The sequence below is a fragment of the Oryzias melastigma genome, linkage group LG3 (assembly GCF_002922805.2).
Source record: "Oryzias melastigma strain HK-1 linkage group LG3, ASM292280v2, whole genome shotgun sequence".
NCBI classification, from domain to species: domain Eukaryota; kingdom Metazoa; phylum Chordata; class Actinopteri; order Beloniformes; family Adrianichthyidae; genus Oryzias; species Oryzias melastigma.
In genome coordinates, this window is record NC_050514.1 from 7,184,072 (window position 1) to 7,208,448 (window position 24,377).

The window sequence follows — 24,377 nt, forward strand, 5'->3', positions numbered from 1 at the left end:
GTAGCAGAAATGTGTAATGAGTGACGTTGAGGCAAGGACATCATTCTAACTCAGGTGGACACAAAAGGCCAAGTTAACATTTGAACTGTGAGGATGGTTGCTGAAAAATAATAATGGATTAGTTTATCTGCGCTTTTCCAGACACTCAAAGCGCTTACATTGTGTATCCATTATTCATTCACACATCATTCATACTTGGTGATGGTAAGCTACTACTGTAGCCACAGCTGCCCTGGGGCAGGCTGACAGAGGCGTGGCTGCCAGTACGTGCCTACGGCCCCTCTGACCATCACCGGAACATTCATACGCATTCAAACACCAGTGGAGCCACACTGGAGGCAAGTTGGGTTAAGTACCTTGCCCAGGGACACAACGACACTTGGCTGGCGGGAGCCGGAATCGAACCGCCTATCCTTCGATCATTGGCCGACCCGCTCTACCACCTGTTGTCACCGCTTGTTCCCTCTTCTAGTGTCAGGAACATGGAACTACAAAGATTGCTGACAGTTGTCTGTCATGTTTGCCTGAATGCATTTGTCTTCTGGGAAAAAAAGGGGTGAGACACTGAGGTATGGGACTAACAAAGACTGCTAAATGTAATCTTCCGTGTCTTCATCTCCTCATCCATAAACCTCCTCTTTGGTCTTCCTCTAGACCTCTTTCCTGCAGCTCTAGACTCAGCATCCTTCTACCAATATATTCACTGTCTCTCCTCTGAACATGTCCAAACCATCTCAGTCTGGCCTCTCTGACTTTATCTCCAAAACCTCTAACATGTGCTGTCCCTCTGATGTATTCATTCCTGATCCTATCCATCCTGGTCACTCCCAAAGAGAACCTCAGCATCTTCATCTCTGCTACCTCCAGCTCTGCTTCCTGTCTGTTCCTCACTGTCTCTAGTCCAAACAACATGGCTGCTCTCACCCCAATCTTGAAAACATTTTCTAGCATTTGAGGTGAATCTCTTCTATCACACTTGACTCTTTTCTCCACCCAGTCCACCCACAGTTTCTGCAAAGCAGCAAGAGTTCATCAAAGTCATGGGTGGGACTTTTGATGTGGACAACCGCGCCCCCTCATCAGTTTACACTTACTCCCAATAATTACAGCCCCTCACAGCCCAACCTGTCAGAGCCGACACAGCAAAAACGGTGAGCTATGTCAGCTTTGGTCCAGATTCCAGCTCAGACCAGGTAAATGCATCAGAAAGATGCTTTCACACCGAACGTGATTTGCACAACTAATTCGCATGACCCGCCCCTCTTTCGCCGTGCGTCGAATTGGCGACTCGCTGCCTGTCAAATAATGTGTTCTGACACCTTGGCCGCGTGTGGGAGGAGCTACTGGCTCTGTCTGTGCACATCTCACTTAGAATGTATGAAGACACATACGATGTTGAGGAATAAGGTTTATTTATTGTGAAGAGTTCAACAAAAACATCAGTAATCATGTCTCTATGTATGAGTTCATATGATTAATATTAAAAGATGTTCCCGGTACAGGAGGCTGTGTCTGTATGACAGCCACTTCCACGGTGTTTCTGTGTCTCTGTGGTTAGCTTGAAGGCTCACAGTTTCGTATTAATCCGAGGGGTAATATTAAATTAGGAGACCTTTTTCCTTTTTTAATGTTTCGGTGAGACCAGAGCTGGCGGCCCCCGAAGCATCTCTCTCTTTCTACCGGCATATCGAGCGAGTGAGCTCCGGAGCGAAAGTTAGCGATCTGTCCAGAGTGTATCCCGCCTTCGCCCCAAAGTAACCAGATGAGCTCTGCAACTCTGCGGTTCGAACGGGTAAAGGAAAAAGATGGAAGTTCTGGACAAAAACGCTCGCTTTGGATTACTATTTTACCTGCTGATCGAGTCACTGAAAAAGCTGAATTCTTGATTGGCAGATGTGACGCAGCGACTTGTCAAACTTCAGATATTTACATTCTGGGCATGCCGCCCAATTTGTCCCTCACCGCTCAAATTGAGCTGCTGACAGACCTTCGCGCTGCGCCAGTCCCTCATATCAACCAGAGCCTAACCATTTTTAACGACATAAATACAATCTTTTTTAAACACCGTCTTTTATCAAAGAAATACTCAGAAATGAAAATTTGAGCTTCATTTTCTTAATACACGTCCTTCACCGTCAGAAAAAAGCCACGACATGTTAAAACACCAAAACTGTTTTCTTCTGAGTGAATTTTTAACAGGTTTTCATCTGAATATGACAAACATAACCATGTATGTATGACAATGTATGTTTTTATATTTGCTTTAAAAACAAATGAGCTCCGAGGTGATTACTGGCATTACTGTGAAGAACTCTCTGACAGCAGCCTTCTTTTCTGATGGATCAGCGTTTGGGTGTGGACAGCGTAACACAACACTGGAGTCATGAAAGATTCCGTGAGAAACAAAAAAAGGTCAACAAGGCTCATGCAAATGTTCTGCTCCCTCCCCCCAGACAGCCTTAAGTCCTCATGTCAGACAGTATGTGGTCCCGGCAGTTTCCTAGGGGACAGCCGGCTGAGAGAGGTTTTGAAAGAGGCGGTTTTGAAACGCTGATTTGTGTAAAACAAGAGAGCAAACACAACCCTTCACAGGTGGTGTTTGGGCATTAGTTTCTTTCTCTGTCATTGGCTCCCTCAGAATGCAGACAGCCATGTGGGATGACACACCTGTCCACACATGTAGACCCTCCCCTGCAGGATCAGTTTCCTGTGTTTCTGGCTCTGTGTAAAATTCCACAGAGTTTCCACATACGAACCACACCCTTTTCTTTTACTGTAACCTTACCTACGACCATGAGAGAATAGAGGCAGGACCAGTCTGACACTTGATGAAGCTCATGCTGCCATTCCACAGACGCCGTTCAGTGCATGATTTAGTGCAATAAAGCAGAGCTGGAAAATAATCTGTAACTGCAACACAGAAGCCGGCGGAAACGCGGCAAACGCAGGAAGCCATCTTCTGGTGGTTTTGCTTTTTGAAATCATGGAGATGTCACTTCATTAAAAGAAGCTGGTATCCTCACTGATCCATGTTTTGTCATTCAGCAGGACTCTGTGGATCCTGCTTTGGCTGCCAGATCTCTGGAGTTTCTCCTTGTATGAAGATCTGGAATAAATATTTGCTCCTTTCAGGCCACTTCATGTCTCAAATGTAACTTTTATTCTCTATTGTTGTTTGTTGTGGTTTGTCCTGGAAACAGCAGGGCCGAGCATCCTCCCCTGGAGCGCTGAAACCTTCCCGGAGCCTGGAGAGGAGGCTGGATTCCAGGGAGGTGCAGGGGTATTTGTCTTTGCTCTTTTGGGTGAACCCTGTGAAGATCGGAGCTGGAAAACTACCTGCCAGCATTCTGCAAGTCCTCACATGTCTGATCTGACCTTCTTCTGGAAGGTTCCTGGTCTGTGTACTAAAAACCGTGGATTCACGTCGTTTGTAGGACTGAACAGTGAGAGCAGAAAGTACGCTTTGCATTTCATTGTGAGCTCTTTCCACATTAAACATTTAAGCCACAAAGGTTTGGTTTATATCGTCTAAAATGTCAATATGAATGATAATTTCAGCCTCTTTATGCATCCAAAGCTCCATCTTTCAGGTACCACAGACCTCCTCACGCAGTCTGCTGTCAAGATTGGCAGTAAGCATGTATGTTGTCATAATCAGCCAATCAGATGACTTCATGATTACCTGAGACACCCTTCTGTTAGGGAGGAGCTTATTCTCAGGTGAGCAGAGCACTTCTGTCTGTGCAGGTGATCCAAGAGTTCACTGGCTTACACAGCTCCGCGTGAAGGAGGAAAAGGTAACTTTCAGCTTCTTCTCTGTGCGTGTGGGCTTGCGCGCTTTGGTTTGTGTTCTTCTCGTGGGACACACAGGATTGTTCAGCTTTGATTTGAAGCTCTCTCCGCTGCATGCCAGTGAGGGCTTTTTCGCGCCGCAGAGCCGCGTTCATCTCTTCTCGGCCCCAAACGGTTCATTTTCAGGCCGTTTGTGGCGCGCGTGAGATGGCGGTGCCGCCCACGCGCAGGGTTCTCCCGCATTCGAAGTGGACGCGGAGCTTTCAGGAGAACAGCTGGAGCTCCACCTGAGGCGGCGCGTGCTCGCCGTGTGTGTGGACAAGTGCCGCGCGCGACTCCGCTTAAACCCTCCACGGCGAGTGGGCGGAACCAGGGGGAGCAGTGATGCTGGAGCTGGAGGAAGATGCTGCGTTCACGTCTCCTGGAAAATCGCTGCGCCGGTTCAGCTGGAAGCTGCGCTTCACAGAACCGCAAAGGACAGACCCAACAGAACCAGGGGTCTTCCTGATCACGCATTTGCATGTCTTTGCTTCATGAAAAGTAAAAACCATTTCCGTTTTTGACTTTGGCGACGTTTGATGTTTTAAAATCATTTGTCATGCAGCATAGAGCTTGTTCTTGACCTATATGTCATTTTTTTCCCTCTCAGAAAACCTGATAAGATAAATACACTTTAAGATTTAGCATGTTCAGAATTAGATCATGTTAAATGAGAAACCGTGTACGCTTTAGCACCTTGGGTCTTAAGTGCCTATACTATGCTGTTGTTTCACCTGTCAGAGTAAACTATATTCACATTTATCAGGAGTGTCAAACTCAATCTCACAAGGGGCCAAAATCCAAAACACACCTGAGGTCGAACAGGATAAACAATTATGGAACACTCTAAAACTACATTTTTTAAACTGTAAAAACTAGAACTAGATTTGCCTGCAATAACACTAGTGTGAATGCTGTAAGCTGAATTTGGCTGCTGAAGATGCTAGTGCTGATAGCTGAAGATGCTGAAGTTGATAGCTAAAAGCACTGAAGCTGTTAGCTAGCTAAAGTATTAGCTAAATGGCAAATTAACTTAAAAAACAAACGCTCCTTTCGGTCCTTGTGGGTGACCTCCATTTCATGACGTCATCGTAGATCCGGCCTCGGCAGCGTGTGCGCTTCTCCCAGGAAAACAAACAACATGAACTCTTACAGATGGATGTGCACATTGTTCATATAAAATGAAAGCTTTTTGGGGGGAGAGTGGGGGTATGTGTTTCAGCCTGGGGGTAATGCTGGTAGCGCAGACTCGTCCTGGAAGGAGCTGTTTCCACGTGAGGACCGAGTCATTTTCATGGATCGGGAGGAGCTGGTGCTCAGAGAGCAGGGCTTTAGATAGGGCTGCGTATCGATTGTGATTTCCAGAAACAATCCTGAATCGATTTGATTCTGATTTTTTTCAGATCCTTCAATTCATTTCAATTTATTTGTTTGGAAATATATTAATAATCTACTATATGATTTGCATGTATTTATATTAATCTGATCCAGTTCACATACTGTAAATGTATCAGTGAAATAATGAGATTGTTAATATCATCCAGTGTTACATGGATTCTCTAAAGGAGAAGTTCTAACTAAAATGTTCAGATCATTAACATTGTAAACATTGTTCTGATTCTCCTGGAGGAGGTTTCAGTTTCAGTTTGGACACTAGGTGGTGATAGCGCTTTAGCATTACACCTTATTCTAGAAGAAGAAAAAAGCATGAGGGAAAAAATGTTTTACACCACAAATAGTTACTTTAAAAAATACTTTCCTAAAAGAGTTTGAAAAGTTCATGTCTGTGAGTTTATGAAGATGTTCATTTAGTCAACAACGTATGTTTAGGTTGACCGAGCGATAGCATTAGTCGTCCTATGGGAAATCCCATTAAATGTTAGCATCAAGCTAGCGAACTTTAGCTTTATGTGCTAAATTGAGGAATGCTAAGAGATGCATGAATGTATCAAAATACAACACTGACAAAAGTGAAACGTTGGATCAATTAACTAAAGTCTTTTAATTTGTTACACTTAATAGTAATAGATTGTTTGAAATTAGATTTTTGAGTTGATGGTTAAAACATTTAAGTTGATATAAACAAATAATTTTAAATGTAACAAATTATAGACGTGTTGTTGATTATTCACCGTTTCACTTTTTTCAGGGCACTTTGATGTGTTTTTGAGATGAATTTTCTTTAGAAAACACATCAAAGCTCAAAATTAAGTTGATTCTGTATGATATTGGCCCCTTTTCTGACGTCGAACTGCAAAGTGACTGATATAAGAGCATGCTTCACTTTAACCCTTGTTATGGGGTCCAGATGACCCCAAGTGTCGAGGATAGCTCAAGGGTTAAAATAGGGCCTGAACACTGCTCCTGTTCCAACCTGCTGACCAGAGACCCAGACCTGCTGAAATCCCCGGATCGTTTGAGATCAAGCGTGCTTCTGGGAAACCCCATGAGATGTTCAGAAGCTGCTCTGGTCTGTGACGTCAGTCACTGGTCACTTCAGTCCGTCCATCAGTCTGCGTGACCATTCGAGCATCTGCGAGCAGGCAGTCCACTTTTCCCTGCTTTTCTGCAGGACTTGAACGCATCCCGTTTTTTTTTCGCCATCGCTTCTTCTTGCGCGCGGACCGTGCCGTTTTGACAGCTCCACGCGCGCGGACCGACAGGAGCGTTTCGGTGCTGCTGACGGATGATGAGCCGGTCCGCGGAGACCCGCAGCCTCCATCACGCACCTGTGCTGGAAGAAGCTCCTTCTCCTCTGAGCGGCATCTCCCTCTTGGACTCGGCGCTTTGGAGCAGCTCCGCCGGAGGCTCCACAATGAGCAGATCTGGCTCCAGCGTTTCCACGCTGTGAAGGAGAGCGCTTCTGGAGCAGCGGGGAGGCTGAGGGTCTCTGCGGAGAATCCAGGTCCCGATGGAGCCGCATCACGAGCCGGACGGAGGCTCAAGCGATGCTGGTGCCGCGCAGGAGCTCGGTAAGAGCCAGAGTCAGAGGGATTCTGGAAACTAGCTCTCCATAGAAACGAAGGAGCCTTTCTATTGATTGCAGATATCAGAATCATGGGGAAACGAAGTGACTTTTCCTTGAGGAAAACCGACATGTTTTGGTTTTTGGACATGTGTTTGAATGTTAACAAATGAGGCTCCATACTCGATCCAGCTTGTTGACCCAGCCTGACACGCAGCATGGACACTTCTATTGATGAAGTGTTTTTCTGTGTTCACATGTTAAAGTAGGAAACAGATTTTTTTAAATGTTGTCTGGAGGTCTGCAGAAAAACTTTATGTTTTGCTGTCTGACTTGCTGCTTTTGTTGTATGTTGATTAATTACTGTCAGACCTGTGATGTTTTATCTTCCTCACTACCTTCTCCAGGACTATTGGTAAAAAGAAAAAAAGATACGTTTTAAAACTAATGAACTTATTGATACCTACCTGTTCGTGATCAAACCTCACTAAATTGACAGGTTTTGGTTGCATACCTTCTTCATGCTGCCATGTTATACCATATGGTGTTACCTGACTGCACACTCAAACCTGCAATTACCCAGTTTCTGGGTGGATCAGGCCACTGACCTGAGAGGGCAGTCTGTCTGTAGTGCAGAATGGCCAAAGCCAAAGGATGAGAAAACCCGTCAAACGAGAGCAGCCACATCCCTTTTCAGGGGTTTCAGTTTACTGAAAACACTCTTCGTCTTCCCATAATCACTAAACAGTCACTAGTTCTCTCAAGAGCAAGGTGTCTATTAGAGCTGCCACAAATGATTATTTTAAAAGTCGACTAATCACCGATTAATTGTTTCAATTGTAGCTTTAAACTAACTAAAATTAAAGACAATTAAGACAATAATTAAATAATTAAAGTCTCCCTATGACAATTTTTTATAAAAAAAAAAAAAAAACATTCCCAGTAGTGTTTTTATTATTATTCTAAAGTTTCCAATCAAAATTCCACAACCTAAATGTCTCAAAAAGCCATTTTTCATGTTGATCTGAAGCCTCTGTTTCCAAAATCTCCTCTGAGGGGGCGTGGCTTTTGGGGCTGAGCTGAGTAGCCCCACCCCTGATCCCCCCTGTCTAATTCTGATAGCTCTGTGTCTCTCTAGCATAAATCTTCACCACTGCTACATAAAAACATCCATCAATCTGGGTAATGTCCAGCCGTATGGTTCTGATCCGGATGTCAGCTGGACGAGGAAGTGAAGATCTTCATGGACAGAACTTCCTCCAAAATCCTGATTCTTTCTCCTTCCAGTTCACCAAAGACTCTTTTAGCTAATTCTCCAATGTTTATTGACTGTGATCAATACATTCAATCATTGGTTTCTCAGAGTTCTTGATAAAATAATCAAAGCTAACATCAAAATGCTCTTTCATTGATTTACAATCCTTTCCAACTGCGGTCAAATGAGCCGCCGTTCACATTTCCGTGGTCACATCAAGAAGCTCCGTGGAGTCTGGTGGAGATTTTCCAGCGTTCTCAGTCCTGCTACCGTAAGTATTGGATGAAACTCACACCAAAAATCCAGTGATGCTGATTTGACCACAGAAATGTGAACGGCGGCTCATTTGACTGCAGTCAATGTGAAGATACCATCTTCTCTTCTCCAGAACCTGAACTAGACACTAGGAACAGATGAGGGTTTAGTGCATGTGCAGCAGAGCTGTTGATGGAAAGAAGATCATTCATTCAAACAGAGTCTGTCCAAGACAGTTTGGTTGATTTAAAAGGAGAAATACTCGGAAATGCAAAAACAAAATGATTTCTGATTACATTTGTTCTCTTTCAGAAGAAAAATGACACACAGACATGTTAAAAACTCTAAAAACAGGATTTTCATTGGAGGAGGACTTTAAACCTTAAATAAATCCTGCAGATTCTTTCTTTCATTAGTTTCTGGCATTAAATCAAGACTTAAATCCAATAAGATCGGCATCTGAAACAAAATAACTATTTTTCACTAAAGATAAAGTTTTGGTCTCTGACTCAAATACAACAAAAGTGCATTTTGTGATGCTAGTGCTCACAACTGTGTTTAGCTAGCCTTGCTAGTGGGAGGAAGCTGATCCCCATTGTTACTCCATCACTATAGTGGATTACCTTTTTTTTTAAAACTTTTTTTGCTCTCTGTTTGCGCTAAAGTTAGCTTAGCTTACCTAGACGATGATCCCTCTTCATCATGATCATACTCAGTCACATCCTGCTTCCTCCTCAGGTGTTCATGCATCACCGTCGTGCTGCCATGGAACACAAAATTTGCCTTTCAGATTTTGAATTAGACACTTTTTTTCTTTTATGTTTCCCACTTTCAAGCTCTGTTGGTGTGTTGTTATGGTCCTCGAGTTTTTCTAGAACTTCCTGTGACATCCCACTGACCCGGATTAGCACCACTCTGCATGAGTGTCAAAGACAATGACAGAAAGCACGCACTGTAGAGTTTTGAAAGAAAATGTAGATTAAAAATGATAAACTATTGACTGACCAACTATTAAATTAGTTGTTGACTATTTTAATAGCTATCAACTAATGGACTAATTGTGGCTGCTCTAGTGTTTATGTCCATCCATCCAGCCATTCATCTTATAAACATACATTATGACAGCCTCAAAGGCAATCTGCCATTAAGATCTGGTTAAAGTGTTATAGAGGAGCTCTCAGTGAAGACGGTAATAGAGAGAAGAAGACACTCATCTGTATCTATGGTGAGAGGTGTTGTCCAGAGGCCTGCAGGAGAGTCTTCTTGAAAAAAGGTTTTATTTCAGTGTAGAGTAAATTCACACTCAAAGTGGTCTCTCTTCTAGCCCACTGATTGGTACTGGAAGACTGAATCTATACCACACCTACATGTTCAGCCAGAGGTACTGATATAAACTAAAACAGATGGTTTTATTTTGAATGACACTAATATTGATGCCGGAAATGCAAACATGGAAGGACGTAAAGTTACAGTTGGTCTTCAGGTTAGTAGTATTTGGAAGTGAAGGTCTTTGTTCCAAACCATTTTTGGAATCACAGAACAACAGTGATATATGCTCCGAAAACCCTTTGTTAACCCTTTAACTCCCGAGGTGTCATCGGTGACGCCTAACACAAAATCTTTAACATACTGGAACTTTTTAACACAATCAATGTAATTGCATCAGATTCTGAAGGAGAAAAGCGGCGTGATCGTGTTAACAATTAAAACATGACAGTAAATCAAAGAAGATCAACACTGGAGCTGCAGTGTTAAAGGGTTAACCCCAGGGAGCCTGAAGACTGTTTGGACTGAAGGTCTCATAGTTTCCATCAACATCCAAATATTCATCCATGGACAGGCTCCTCTTTTCATTTGGGTCGGATGGAGGGAATTCATGCGTTTCAGGAAGACGACCAGCAAAGAGAAAACATGAAAGAAAAATCCTTACATGGAAATGTGATGTCTTCTGTGTGTTGGTCTTCCAGGGTCCCCCTTGTTCTCCTCTTGTGAGAACCTAAGCAGTCGTCAGGAGGAGCAGTCCACAAAGATGAGGAGGAGTGACAACTACCTCCCTGTCCCTGGGGAGGAGAAGAACCAGGATGGGAACCAGGACCACGCAAAAGCCCGGAACAACGAGTCTATAGTAAGATGCTTTGATTGGTCGGTTGGGTGAAGGTGGAGCTGAGGGTCAGGAGAAATGAAGCAGACATCCAGTGTCCTGCAGATGGGATGAAGGTCACATGCTACAACATCGATACCCTCTACTTTATGTCATGCATGTTGGTGTGTTCTGCAAGTGAGTATCTGTTCAAAAAGCCCATCAAAGGCAGAGTTTTGAAAAGCCCACCAGGATATAGAAAAGAAGCACATGTTAAATTTCCAACACACGTGAAGCCTAAACTAACTTTTAGCTTTGTAAATCTATGCTTTTGAATTATTTTTATGGAGCACTTCTCCAGTGACATAACAACTCTAGAAAAGTCTTTGAAAACTGTCTGAAAGCAAAAACTCTCTGCCTTCTCTTGTTGCCAAACACAAGAAAATTAGAAATTTTATTTTAAAGAAGAGCAACACTTTTTTTCTAGAAGACGTTTCGGCTTCTACCCCTCCCCTCTGTATCCTCCTCACTCAAACCATCCGTCATTACAACCTCCTCTACATCCATGAAACGACTCTCTGCTATTCCTCCAGACCTCTTTCCTGGTTCTTCAAACCTCGTCCTTTTACCAAGATTCCTAAAGCTCTCCATCCCGGTTACTCCCAAAGAGAAACTCAGCATTTTCATCTCTGTTACCTCCAGCGCTGCCTCCTATCTCTGCATTAGACTTTAAATCAGGAGTGTCAAACTCAACCGCACAGGAGGCCAAAATCCAAAACACAGCTTTTGTCAAGTGCCAAACAGGATAAACATTTATTGAACACTCTGAAACTGCATTTTTAAAACTTTAAAATCGTAACTTTTTAACACAAGTATGAAGTAGATATATATCATTACCTGTGATAATGCTGGTGTAAATGCTGTAATCTGAATTTGACCACTAAAGATGCTGAAATTGATGGCTAAAATCACTGAGGCCAATATTATAATATTATGCCTAAAATATTAGTTAAATGCAAAATTTGCCTAAAAAACTAGAAAAAAAAGAAATTAGCCAAAACAGCTAGCATGTAGCTGAAATATTAGCTAAACCCCAAAATATCCTTAAAAATCTTAGGAAATCCCCAAATATTTAAAAATGCTAGCAGAATGGCAATTTTTAAAACTTTGAAACCGTAAGTTTTTAGCATGATTATGAATAAGAAAAAGGCAGGATTATTATTCCAGAATAAATCAATTTAAACCTTAAATAACTTACAATATTTTACTCTCTATAAAAAGATATTTTGTCAAAATTATACAAGTTAGAAATGATAGAAATGATAACATCGGGATTTTAATAACAAGAAAATAAAATGATCTGGATATAATTGCCTGGAGGGCCGGATCCGGACTTTGACACTTGGCTGCTCTCACCACACTCTTCTACGCCTTTCCTGTCATATTGATGAAACTCTTTAGTCACACCTGAAACCTTCCTCTACCCGTATTAACCAACGGTTAATATACTGCTCACAAAAATTAAAGGAACACTTTTTTTATTGGGCCTGGCATGAATTGAATTAAACCTGTCTGATAATGTTCCTGTTGGTTAATCAGCTGAGGGCCTCGTTAATCAATTTCAGCTGTATTGGTGTTCATGGAATTAACAACAGGTGCACTTCAGTGGCAACAATTAGAAAACCCTCCAAACAGGACTGGTGTTACATGTGGAGGTCATTTCAAGTTTCTCCCTCTTGATCTTTTTTGGCTGGTTTTCCACTCGTGCTGATTTTGGCTTGATAATTATCTCTACTGGCAGTATGAGGAGATTCCTTAACCCTACAGAAGTTGAACAGGTTGTCCAACTTCTCCAGGATGGCACATCCACACGTGCTGCAGCAAGAAGGTTTAATGTGTCTCCCAGCACAATCTCCAGAACATGGAGGAGATTTCAGGAGACTGGTGGTTATTCTGGGAGAGCTGGACAGGGCCGTAGAAGGTCCTCAACCCCTCAGCAGGACCCATACCTGCTCCTTTGTGCACGGTGGAAGGTTGCTCCTCAGACTGTACAACAGCTCAGGGATGCCCTCACACAGATCTGGGAGGAAATGCCACAAGACACCATCCGTCGTCTCATTAGGAGCATGCCGCCACGTTGTCAAGCATGCATACAAGCTGGTGGGGGCCACACAAGATACTGAAAAGCATTTTGAGTTGCAGAAATTAAGTTTTGGAAAAAATGGACTAGCCTGCTACATCTTCATTTCACTCTGATTTGATGGTGTTTACACAATTGAGCCTCTGTAGGATGAAAACTTTTATTTCCATTAAAAGACTTGTCATCCTTTTGTTCCTAAGAGACTGTCCTGTTGTTATTTGTATAGATATCCAACTTCATATTGAGATCTGATGTATCTAATGTGTTTCTTTAAAGTGCTCCTTTAATTTTGGTGAGCAGTATATATTGACTGTATTTCTTTTTGCTCTGACTTTTTTCAAATGTTCTTGATCTTTTTTTTTTTAATTATGATTTATTTTATTTGATAGTTTTTCAAGTCATAAACTGGCCAATCAGATGCCTCAGTAAAAGCATGTGGTTCCCGCTGGCCGCCACATTTGAAATGTTTGTAGACAGATTTCCCCGAGCCCGCTTACAGTAGAAGAGGCGTGGACTTCCAACAAGCTCACTCCTGATTGGCGACAGCTGTTGACCAAACAGCTCTTTCAGTGTTAAAAGTTGCAGACCCCTGACTTAGTCCTTTTCCTCCTCCGATCTCTGCTGATCTCTTTCAGCGTAAAACATCTGAACCAGATGTGACAACCTTGACTTCTGCTCCCTCCACTTTTAAACATCACCCCATGTTCCTCTGTAAGTCACCACCCTCAAAATTTGAAACAACTGACTTTAGACTTTAACTACTATAGGGGAAATAGCCTCTGTGATCATCTGCTTATTGTACAAAGCTTTCCTAAAGTGAACCAATGGAATGCTGCAAACACAAACCTTTGGTCAGGTCTACCTTTCACAAAAAGATTTGGAGAAAGTAGGAAAGTTAAACAAATGATGAAAACATTCAGTTTCATTTATGATATTCAAACCTGATGGTAAAGCAGAGGATTTTGTTAAAGTTTCAAACTCTCCGTTTCACATTAGAAATGTCCTGGGTACTTTGTGGAATGTTGCCTACCATAAGTGTCTGGAATTTTACTTTGAAAATAAATGTTAGTTAGACTTGCACACAAATTTCAACCATAGAGTGCACCAGATTCTAGGGTGCATTTAACTAAACAACGTGTAATGAACACACTACCCAGAATGCTTAGAGGTCAAAAGGTGGTAATTGTTTAATGTGAAGTTTTTCAAGTGAAGTGTTGTTCTTCGGGTTCTCCTCTCTTGTCTGCAATGATCAGCCTTTGTTGAGAATGTAAGATGACAGATCTTAAAACCTGACAGTAACTCTTTACATTGTTCAGTTGTAACATACAAAATACATAACAGTTCTCTCACTTTTTCAATCCATTATGTTAAAGTTCTGTAGGTATAACTCCACCCGGCTCCTGACTACATTACCCACAATGCTCCAACAATCCATGAAGGGGTGTGGCTTTGTTGTTTACGTGGTTGAGACATTTTCCAAAGGCGTTTACCACAGAAAACCAGTTCTATTGCAGTAAATACCAGAATTCAAGCGTGAGAAGCTCCGGCTTATGAAACACTCTGTGGGTTTATGAGAAGATTAAAGGATTTTAAGGGCATTTAATTTCATGGTAAATTAAAGTAACTAGTTACCAAGACAAGTAACCATATGTAAAATAAAATTTAGTGCTGCCATTTCTGATCAGTTTTCATGACTGTTAAAAGAAAAACGGACACGAACATCCAAATAACCTTCCATATTTATTACACATCAACACAAGGATTATCCCTCACTTTAAGGATTATCTGTGAATTAAAGGAAACAGATTATAAAGTGAGTTTAACTAGATTACAAAATAATCAAAATCTAACAACTTGGGACAATATGCTGGAGGTTATTCTGTGTATCCCCTTTTCCATCGAGCTGTTCCAGACTGTAACACTGTTGACCATCAATCGCCTGACCAAAACCCATCGACTGTATATAGAGAACTGCATAGAGTTGTTGGTGTCCGCATTGTGGAAAAATGGTCACTGAAATAACTGAAGGGTCTGAACTGATTCGGTTGGAGCCGGAAGTAAATCATTTCCTATTGGTGATGTCACACTCACTTAGTCCAGTTCTCTTATGCAGTCAATTCTAAAACCCAGCTCAAGACTTAACGGAGGCAGTTCTACTCCATTGTGGCTGATAGAAGAAACTCAAAGTGTTCAAATGGAGGCTTAGTGTCAGAAAACTTTTGGAGTCTTTGCAGCTCTGAGATTTTGTTCAGAAGAAAATTTGCAGATCAAGTCAGTTCTGAACCTGGAAACACGCTGCGCTGCAGATCCTAAACCACAGGAGCCAAAGTCATGTTTTCTATGTCACAGATACGATCTTTTTCCAACACCATTGTTTGTCGGCTCCTTATTCACAACTATTTAAATGAGGAAATACTCAGACATGATATTTTTTACTTTTTTTTTTCTTTTTATACCGTAAATCTTCCATCAGCAGAAAAATGCCTCAAGAAGCACTATTTTCATCAGAGCAGGTCTTTATTCTGTTTATTGAAATGACCCTAAATGTATGACTTCAACCAAATTCTCCTAATACTCTGTGTGAGCTGAATACTTTCTATTACAACACAAATTCCTCTCTGCTGTGCTGAACACTAATGGTGAAACTAAGGTTCTGCCAGTTCCGTCTTTCTAGTCGGTCTACATTTCTTCCTTTGTCACACAGATCAGCGTTGAGTAATCCAGGACAGATGGACCGCTGGACACATTCAAATGTACCATCCAGCATCAAAAAGAAACTCCAAACAGGTTCACAGCTATTTTGATGGGATTTCACTTCCCCTCCTGCTTCAGAATAAGGAAGTGAATTCAGACGATCACATGCATTCGCTCTTTTAATTCTAGTTTCCAAAAGAACTTTCCTGACACTTTCACTTTCTAATGGGATTTAATGTCTATCATTCCCGTTACCTGTGGTTTAACTTTGAGCTGAATTAAACCTGACCTGGCTCAAATAACTTATTTTCAAAATAAAAGCTGCTCTGTTCCAAAGTGGATCATCTCAGTGCAGATCTGGACAGCTAGTAACCAATGTTGTTCAGCATAAGATAATATGTGCTTTTAACTCATAAAAGATCAAACTTTTTACCAAAGTTTTGCTTTACATATAAAATCTGTTCATTCTGGAGGTAGAGTTGAACAAACAAGACGTCTTCAGGTCAACAGGATGTAAAAACCTACATAGTTTATCATCTATGTGAACCTCAGACATCAGTTTATACATTTAACTAATATAAATTAAATAAAGGATAATTGAGTAATCCTTACTTTTAAAAAATTGCTATTTTATTTTTATGTTATTTTATTTTTTATTCTTCTTCCCTTCTTTGTCCTCAGCAGTCTTACTCTGCTGGGTTTTGTTATTTTAGTTTGGATCTTGGTAGTCTTAGTTTTCAGGCTTTGTTTATTTGTTTTCTTTAGGTAGTTTTGGTTAGACAGACATTATCAGGAGCTGCTGACTCTGATGGTCGACATGTCTGGATCAGCAGTCTCCATGACTTATTTTATGTTTGGAGCCACCATGGAGAGATAAAAGAGACGCGTGTGGATCTGGAGCTGCAGGTTGGAGACTCCTGGTTTAGGGTTTGAAGCTGACATAATTGAGTGAGAATGTTTAAGTGTTCTGTGTGCTCAAAGCCATATTCATGTGTGATTTATGGTCGCATCTTTTATAATATTTTTGTTTAGTTCAGATACTTGATATATTTTCTTGTTTTTTGGTGAAGTTGATCTTGCTGATAAAAATTCTTAAAAACTGTCTTTGATGAAGTGGTGTTTTGGGGGTTTTAACGTCCCTTTTGAGGCATTTTTATCGTCTGATGATGGAGGACATATACTTGGAAAATAAGCTCAAACTTGTATTTCTGATTATTTCTTTATTCAAATCGTTGTAAATCAGGGAGACCGGCTGGTGGGCAGACGAGAGAGCAGCTGCAGCATGGGGGGGCAGCAGCTGCTCGGGTCTCCTGACTCTCCTTCAGGAGATTTTCCTATTTTCATCAAGGCAATAATGAAAAACGATCCTCTAATTTTATTTGTATATTTATTTATTCCCCTCTCGGGTTACCTAAATGGAAAAGAACTATAGAACATGTAAATGTACATGACCTGCAACACTATTTCTTTGTTTCACATGTAAATGAGTCACATACATGTGGAACTTAAACTCATAAGTCTCATACTATGAAAAACTCTTGAAAGTGGCTACTTTCTCATTCTTTTCATGTTTGACATTAAAAAGAATTATATATTTGACCTTTTAAATTGTCCATGTAGAATATAAGAAACAGAAAAGCAGCTATGTTTTCCATACATGGGTCATATATATATAGCATTCTTCTTGCGTGTCCCTTTTCCAGACATGTGCTTTACATATAGGAAAATAAAACATTACATGTAAGTTCTCTGTAAGTAAAATATATATTCTTTAGAGGGAAATTATGTTTTCTTTACATGCTTTTGCTTTTAATACATGTGATCTAATTAAAATGACTGGGCTAGTATAAAAACAGTTTGTTGTATAGTAATGGTATCTAACATCATTGTAAAATAAATGTTATTTACATTTTTTCTAAAATAATTTTTATGTTCACCTATAAAAAAATGTCGTATTTTATTAAAAAATACCACTTAGATATACTAATTTAAAGCATTAAAATCCCCTCCCATTCACATAATGCAGATCCTGAATGTTTAGAATGCTAAAAACATGGATGTTTAACCCTTTAACACCGGAGCTCCAGTGTTTATGTTCTTTGATTTATTGTCATTTTTTAATTGTCAACACGATGATTCCAGTAGATTCTGAAGGAGAAAAGCGGCTTGTTGAGTCTCTTTTCTTTTTCAGAATCTACTGGAATCATCGTGTTAACAGTTGAAAAGTTAGAGTTTGTTAAAGATTTGGTATTCATAAAATGAATTCAGTGAAATACATCTGGTATTTAAAAGAAAAGCAGGTGTAAAGGTCAATGATTTGTCAATTTTTGAAAAACTTTTACTAAACATTACCTAAAATAGCTAAAACTGGTCAAATATCTGCCCACTTATAGCAGTATCCCCATAAAGGGTAGAACAGAAGTTTGATATTCTACATATCCACAAAGGAAAATAAATGTGGAATTACTATCATATACTTTTCTTATATATTACCAAAACATGTAATTTTCCAGTTGTACAACTTTACTGAGTATCTTATAGGTCACATGTGTCAAAGTCAAGGCCTGGGGGCCGGATCCGGCCCTCTGGGTAATTCTATCCGGCCCTCCAGATCAGTTTATTGTTATTAATGACCCGATGTTATCTTGTGCTCATTTCTAACTTGTACAATTTTGACAAAAATATTTTTATGGAGAGTAAAATATTGAAAGTTATTTAAGGTTTAAGTTGATTTATTCTGGAATAATATTCCTACATTTTTATTATTCATATTTATGTGAAGAAGTTTTAAACATGGGCATTCTGCTGCTTTTTGGACTATTTTGGCATTTACTAAGATTTTTTTTAGGCAATTTTGGAGTTTAGCTAATATTTCAGCTACATGCTGTTTTTTTTTCTAATTTTGGCTTTTTTTGTTTTTAGGCTGTTTTGGAGTTAGGCTAATATTTACACACTATCTGTCTTGGCTAATTTAGGCTTTTTAAAGTTTTTTAGGCTATTTTGAAGTTACGCTATTTTTTAAGCAGCATGGTAGCTGTTTTTCTGAATGATGTCATGATTACTGATGCTTTAGTAACCATGACCATAAACCTGATCTCTAAACATCCTCTGTGTCTTCCATGCATTGTGAATGCACAGACACTGCTCCATGTAGCGATCAGGCTAAAAACATTTGACTGTAGCTCCTCCCACACCTGTCTGGGGCGTTAAGCTTATAAACACGTTTTTGGACAGGTGTCAAGCAGAAAACTTGTCACTCTTTCAAATAGAGGCGAGGCAGATTTGATGCTTGAATCATGTTCAGTGTGAAGGCAGCTGAAAGCTTCTAAAATTGCACCGCATTTTGTTTTCTGACCTCAGAAAGACAACCTGTGAACATCACAGCGGATGTGAACGCCGGTGTGTCGCTGATGCCACTTTTCCTGTATGTTCCTGTGTACTGTCTGAGAAATGAATCTGTGGAGTCAGCAAATTATTCATTTCTGATTACAAATCATTATTTCCACTGGTTATTTGGTAAACATAGAAATGATAGAAAAGACGTTCATGTTCGATTCATTGTCTTGTAAGAGTACCATGTTATTGTTTAGGAGACCTGAGCTTTAGGTTTCTGTGCAGACGGCACGACTCGCTGAGGGAAAAGCTTTAGTGCTTCAGCTCCACATTCCTGCTGTGAAATATGCTGGAGGCTGGAGAACTGTCTGACTGTTTCATGACTCATAAGTGCATGTTTGTGTTTGTGCGGAGGGGAGGGGGTGCATGAGGAGACCCAGTGGAGAGGAGAGCCTCGTTTCCAGAGGGCTTGGTGAGAAAAGCCTTCTATTGGTGAGATCTGCGCTTGCCACAACATCCTCATCTGCCCTCTGAGAAATGACCTCTCCCCTCTGCAGCCCTGACAACTTCCTGTTTGGAGGGAGCTGAGCATGTGTGAATCTTCAAGAGTCTTCTTTTTCAGACATTTGCTGTCCTTCTAGGGCAGGTGTTTGGCAACAGAGGAGATGTTCAAGTTATCCTCAAATTAGAACCCCTTTAATTACTTTACATTAAACTAAAGTCATTTGGCTACTCTAACTTTCATTACAGAAATGGAGGGTTTTGACACAAAGAATCTAGAACAAGAGTCAAAGTCAAGGCCCGGGGGCCGGATCCGGCCCTCCGGGTAATTCTATCCGGCCCCCTAGATCATTTTATTTTACTGTTATTAATGACCCGATGTTATCTTGCACTTATTTCTAACTTGTATAATTTTAAAAAAATATATTTTTATGGAGAGTAAAATATTGAAAGTTATTTAAGGTTTAAGTTAATTTATTCTGGAATAATATTCCTGCATTTTTATTATTATAATTATGTTTAAACGTTTATGGTTTTAGAGTTCTAAAAATAGGCATTCTGCTAGCTTTTTGGACTATTTTGTCATTAACTAAAATTTTTTAGACAATTTTGGAGTCAGCAAATATTGCAGCTACATGCTAGCTGTTGGCTAATTTAGGCTTTTTTTTTGTTTTATAGGCTATTTTGGAGTTTAGTTAATATTTATACGTTAGATGTTTTGGCTAGTTTAGGCTTTTTATACGTTTTTAAAGTTAGGTTATTTTTTTCAGCTTCATGCTAGCTGTTTTGGCTAGCCCAGGGTCGGCAACCTTTAACACTAAAAGAGCCATTTGGTCCAGTTTCTAGCAGACCAGAACCCAGCGAGAGCCACCAAATTCTACTTAGAAAATACCCTTCTGTTTTACGTGGCCATTTAGCAATCCGTTAGGAAAATGTAACTTTCAAATATTTACAATAAATGAATTTTAAAAAGTGTGATATTTTTCTATATATAACAGCTTTAACGTCTTTACTTTTGACAGCATCAAAAACAAGCAGGGAGACAGACAGAGAGACATCAACTCAAAACTCAAAGAAAATGAGATGCATTAGAAAAGAAAAAAACTGGAACCAGTTGACTTGTATTGATAGTAGGGAGTCTGCAGGAAATCCTTCCATGTTACTCCACTACTAACCTGTGCAGACACCTGAGAACTGAGGGAATCTTCTCTAAAGCAGAGCAGATCATTAAGAAACCAGATCAGATCCTCAAAGCTGAGACACTTTGTCTTTCTTAATGTCAAAGTGAATAAAAGTCTTGATTTAGTGGTTTTTGCACAATTTAATTTATATTTGGGTTGTGGTTGGAGAGTTTTGTGTTGTTCACTTCAAATAGCCTAACATGTAAAGAGTTAAAAACTGAATCGTTAATAGTTGGTTCTTTTATTATTTATTTTGTACACTCTATCTGGAAGAGATAAATAACAGCACATACATAATTTACACTTTATGCAAATAAAAACATATTTACATTAGTGATAGATATTGTGCATAATCCTACATAGTAGTTGATAATAAATTAAATATAGCAAAAAACAACCTAAAAATCCACTTGGTAACAGAATGACGCTTGTTTCAGGGAACCAATGAAAAAGAACTGAATCTCTGAGAAGATCCAGAATTCATCTCTACTGTGGAGGGAAACGAGGAAAGACTGTTGTTTCTACTTTGTCTGATAGTTTTGGAAGTATTCTTAAAAAAAGAAAGAAGGAAAGAAAAAAGGAAAATTAATAAAAACTGATTATTTAGATTTTTTTTAAATAGTTTTATTTATATTATTCTTTAATGATAATAAAATAAAAAAAAATAAACGTTTAGCCTGGGCAAATTGCAGTGGCGGGCCGTCAGGGCCTGCAAGGCCTTCTCTGCTGGCCTAAAAATATCTGAATCACAGACTGATATTAATTATTATTTATTTCCGTGAATACGTATTCTATAATTCCAAATGCTCTGTCTTCGTCCTTTCATTGCTGTCTCCCTGGTTGCGCTGCTTCCAGACGTGTATTTTCCTATTTAAGCATTAACCAATCACATTGCAGCACCATTTGTTGCTAGGGTCAAAGAAATCTGCCCGAAGGCCTTCACAATCAGTTTTGCGGGCCCTGTAGCATAAAATAATGGTCCACCAAACTGTTGCTTCAACCAATCAGATCTGGAGGAGACCACGTGATAGGCCAGCTAGCTGGCCCACGGAAACGTCAGGATTTTCACGCGCTGTGATTGGATAATCGGAGAGTGTACTAGGCAGACCTGGTAAACTGAATCTGTAGCGACCTGCACAGGCAAATATATCGAATTTAATAGCTGGTTTGTCAATCCACAATGGCTGAAGGAGGAGAAGAAATGGATTTGGTTGCAGACTTACTGTCAAAGCCGTTTTCAAGACGGACTTTTCAAGAAAAGCTGGACATTGTTAAGCGGGGTCGGGCAACTCCGAAGCTAGCAAGCCCCGTGTCCACTGCTTCTGTTGAACGGACATTCTCAGCCCTGAAGCGAATTAAAACTTATGCCAGAAATACGTCAGGGCAGGCTCGACTTTCAGCATTAGCTTCCATGGCGATAGAAAAGGACTTCTTGATGGAACTAAAACGCACGGATAATCTGCACGACAGAGTGATTGAAATCTTCTTGAGGATAGAAAGGATGGATTTTTTGTACAAATAATCTGGATTTTTGGTGAGTAAAATTTTGCTATATACCTAAATATTATTGCAATTTTATCAGGTTATTTTTTTATGCTTTTTTATGTGTGTCGCAGTTGTACCTGCAGTAGAAGTTTTATTGCCATAAAATAGTTATTGAGGGTTGGGTTGATTCAGATGGAGCACTACTGAAGGCCTAGGTGTGAAATGCACGGCCCGCAGCAGAAAGTTGTGGGGGGGGGTTGTAAAAGGATAAGTTCTTCATAGGGGGCGTGAGAGAAAATAATTGAGAAGCACTGCACCAAACAAAGAGGGATTCAGCCTTTAGCCCTATCACCTTCACATTTGTTTGGAAAACTCCCATGCCAATATTGATGATAACGCAGTAGTGCAATAACTGGTAAAAATAATTTCCAATAGCTCGCATTATGTAGAAGAACACATGGTTTTGGGGAAAATATATCTCCATTAATTTTTTTGTTTGAACACAATCATAACAAACAACTTGTGTCTAATTCTGTGCAACAAATAATAGAGACTTTTGTGCAGCATTGCTGAAATCAGTAATACTGTCTTTGGCAATCTTTGAAACCAGTTGAATTTGAATTATCTGTACAATTCCGTAATAACAATAGTAAACATCAACAGCAGTGCCACTACTATTGTTGTAAACAACAGAACAAAATTTACATAATTCAAATACCTGGTGCAAGTAACTGGTAATGGTGCAACGACAGCCAGTCTTGAAATGCGCCTCCATTTACCTCCAGAGGGGGTCTGACCAAAGGATGACGCATATTTTATGTTTTACAGCCCTTCAAACAAAAATAAAAGATCAATACTTGGTGAGAACCCACCGAGAATCAATCGCAGGACTAAATATCGCGATAAATTGAAATATTGATAGTTTTTTTCTGAACAAACAACACGTCCAACCTTGATCCAGATGGACTACAGCAGCAGAAGAACACGCTGGGTATCACTGTCAGAACAGGAAACTGAGGTTACAATTCACACAGAATCACTACAATCGTTGTCTGGTCTGATGAGTCTCTATTTCTGCTACATTCAGATGTCGGGGCAGAATCTGATCAACAACATGAGAACATGGATCCATCCTGGCTTGGATCAACGGTTCATGGTTTTGGTGGTGGTGTCATGATGTGGGGATATTTTCTTGACATACTTTGAACCCCTCAGTACCAACTGATCATGGTTCCAACCCCTCAGTCTACCTGAGTATTGTTCTGACCATGTCCATCCCTTTATGACCACAGAGTACCATCTTCTGATGCTACTTCCAGCAGGATAAGACTCCATGTCATAAACTGGAATCATCTCAGACTGGTTTCTAGAACAATGAGTTCACTGGACTCTAATGACCTCCAGAGTCACCAGAACCCAATAGAACCTTTAGGAGGTGGTGGAACGGGAGATTATCATCATGGATGTTCAGTCGACAGATCTGCAGCAACTGTGATAATTCAACAAGGTTCTGGAAACATTCCTCAGAGAGTTTGGTCCATATTGACATATGCTACCAAGGATTAGGGCAGTTCTGAAGACAGTAGGGGGTCAAACCTGATACTGACAAGGTGGACCTGATGAAGTGGCAGTGAGTGTATTTACAGTGGTTCTAGGGCCACCTCTAAACATCATTGGAGCAAGCTTACTGTCACACTGCAGATGTGAGAGCTGAGATCAGATTGGTGGGATCATCACTGGGATCTTCAGGAAATCTCCTGGCTGCTTGGAGACATATGGGAAAGATGGCTTTTGGGATTTTTTTTTCTTTTTTTCATCATTACTGTGCAAGTGCCACACGAACTGGAATCCCTCAGACTGTTGGTCAGGAACCCTTCGTCTCTGCGGACAGAATGCAATGACACCTTGTGCAAGTGACAGCTTCTACATGTTAGTGAACTCCATGGAGAAGTCTCCAGAACACGCTGCTGGCACCTCTGAGGGAGCTCTGGCTTGGTGCCTCGTTTGCGGGTTGTCTCTGGTAGGGGGCAGGGTGTGCTGCGATCAGATGTCAGCCTGCAAACAAGTTTGATGAAAATGGGTTGTTTGAGTGGGAAACCCAGAAGTGCAGAACAATAGAAACAAGGAGAGCTTTCATTTGGTCAGGTAATGTTACTTCCCTCGCTTCAGAAGACTCTTCCCCTTCAAACGTGGAAATTATGATGATTACGAAGTAAACGGGTCTTTCTGCCTTTGGGGAAGTCTTTTTGACCTCAGTGTCTCAGCGTGGGACAATAGCATGTGAATAAATAAAGATCTAGTCAAAATCAAAGGTTATACATGGAACTCACTGTGTCCTCGCTATGTCGTGGTTCGTCTTTTGCGGTCTTGCTGTTTTTTTGTTTTTACACTGCATTGTGTTCTGTGTCCTGATTGGTTGTAGACAGCTGTCAATCTTCTCCATGCCATGCTTCTTGTGAAGGATGTGTTCAGCTCACCAAATCTGTAATGTGATCAGATCTTTGTTTTCATTCAACGAAAAATGTGTAGAGACAAATTTCATAGAGTAAAAACTTCTGTAATCGTATTTTGTGGATTTCACCCATTGCAGGTGATTTTTTTTAACAGAACCTCCACGATAAATAAGGAACCACTGTAGTTGAACTGTTTGTGAACTT

The 24,377-nt window shown here is 40.4% G+C and overlaps 1 protein-coding gene across 3 annotated transcripts in view; it reads left to right on the forward strand.

The window, feature by feature from the left end:
- Positions 1–3,682: 3,682 nt before the first annotated feature.
- ano1a (anoctamin 1, calcium activated chloride channel a) overlaps positions 3,683–24,377 on the forward strand; it is a 71,612-nt gene continuing 50,917 nt past the window's right edge. The window contains exons 1-2 of one of the 3 annotated variants that reach the window (XM_024295566.2): positions 3,683–3,797; positions 10,274–10,431. In XM_024295566.2, coding sequence (XP_024151334.1) covers positions 10,336–10,431 — 96 coding nt within the window. In that variant the 5' untranslated portion in view covers positions 3,683–3,797; positions 10,274–10,335. Of the gene's footprint in view, positions 3,798–6,345; positions 6,804–10,273; positions 10,432–24,377 lie in introns of those variants that run through there. The other 2 variants (XM_024295564.2, XM_024295565.2) reach the window with 2 other exon arrangements.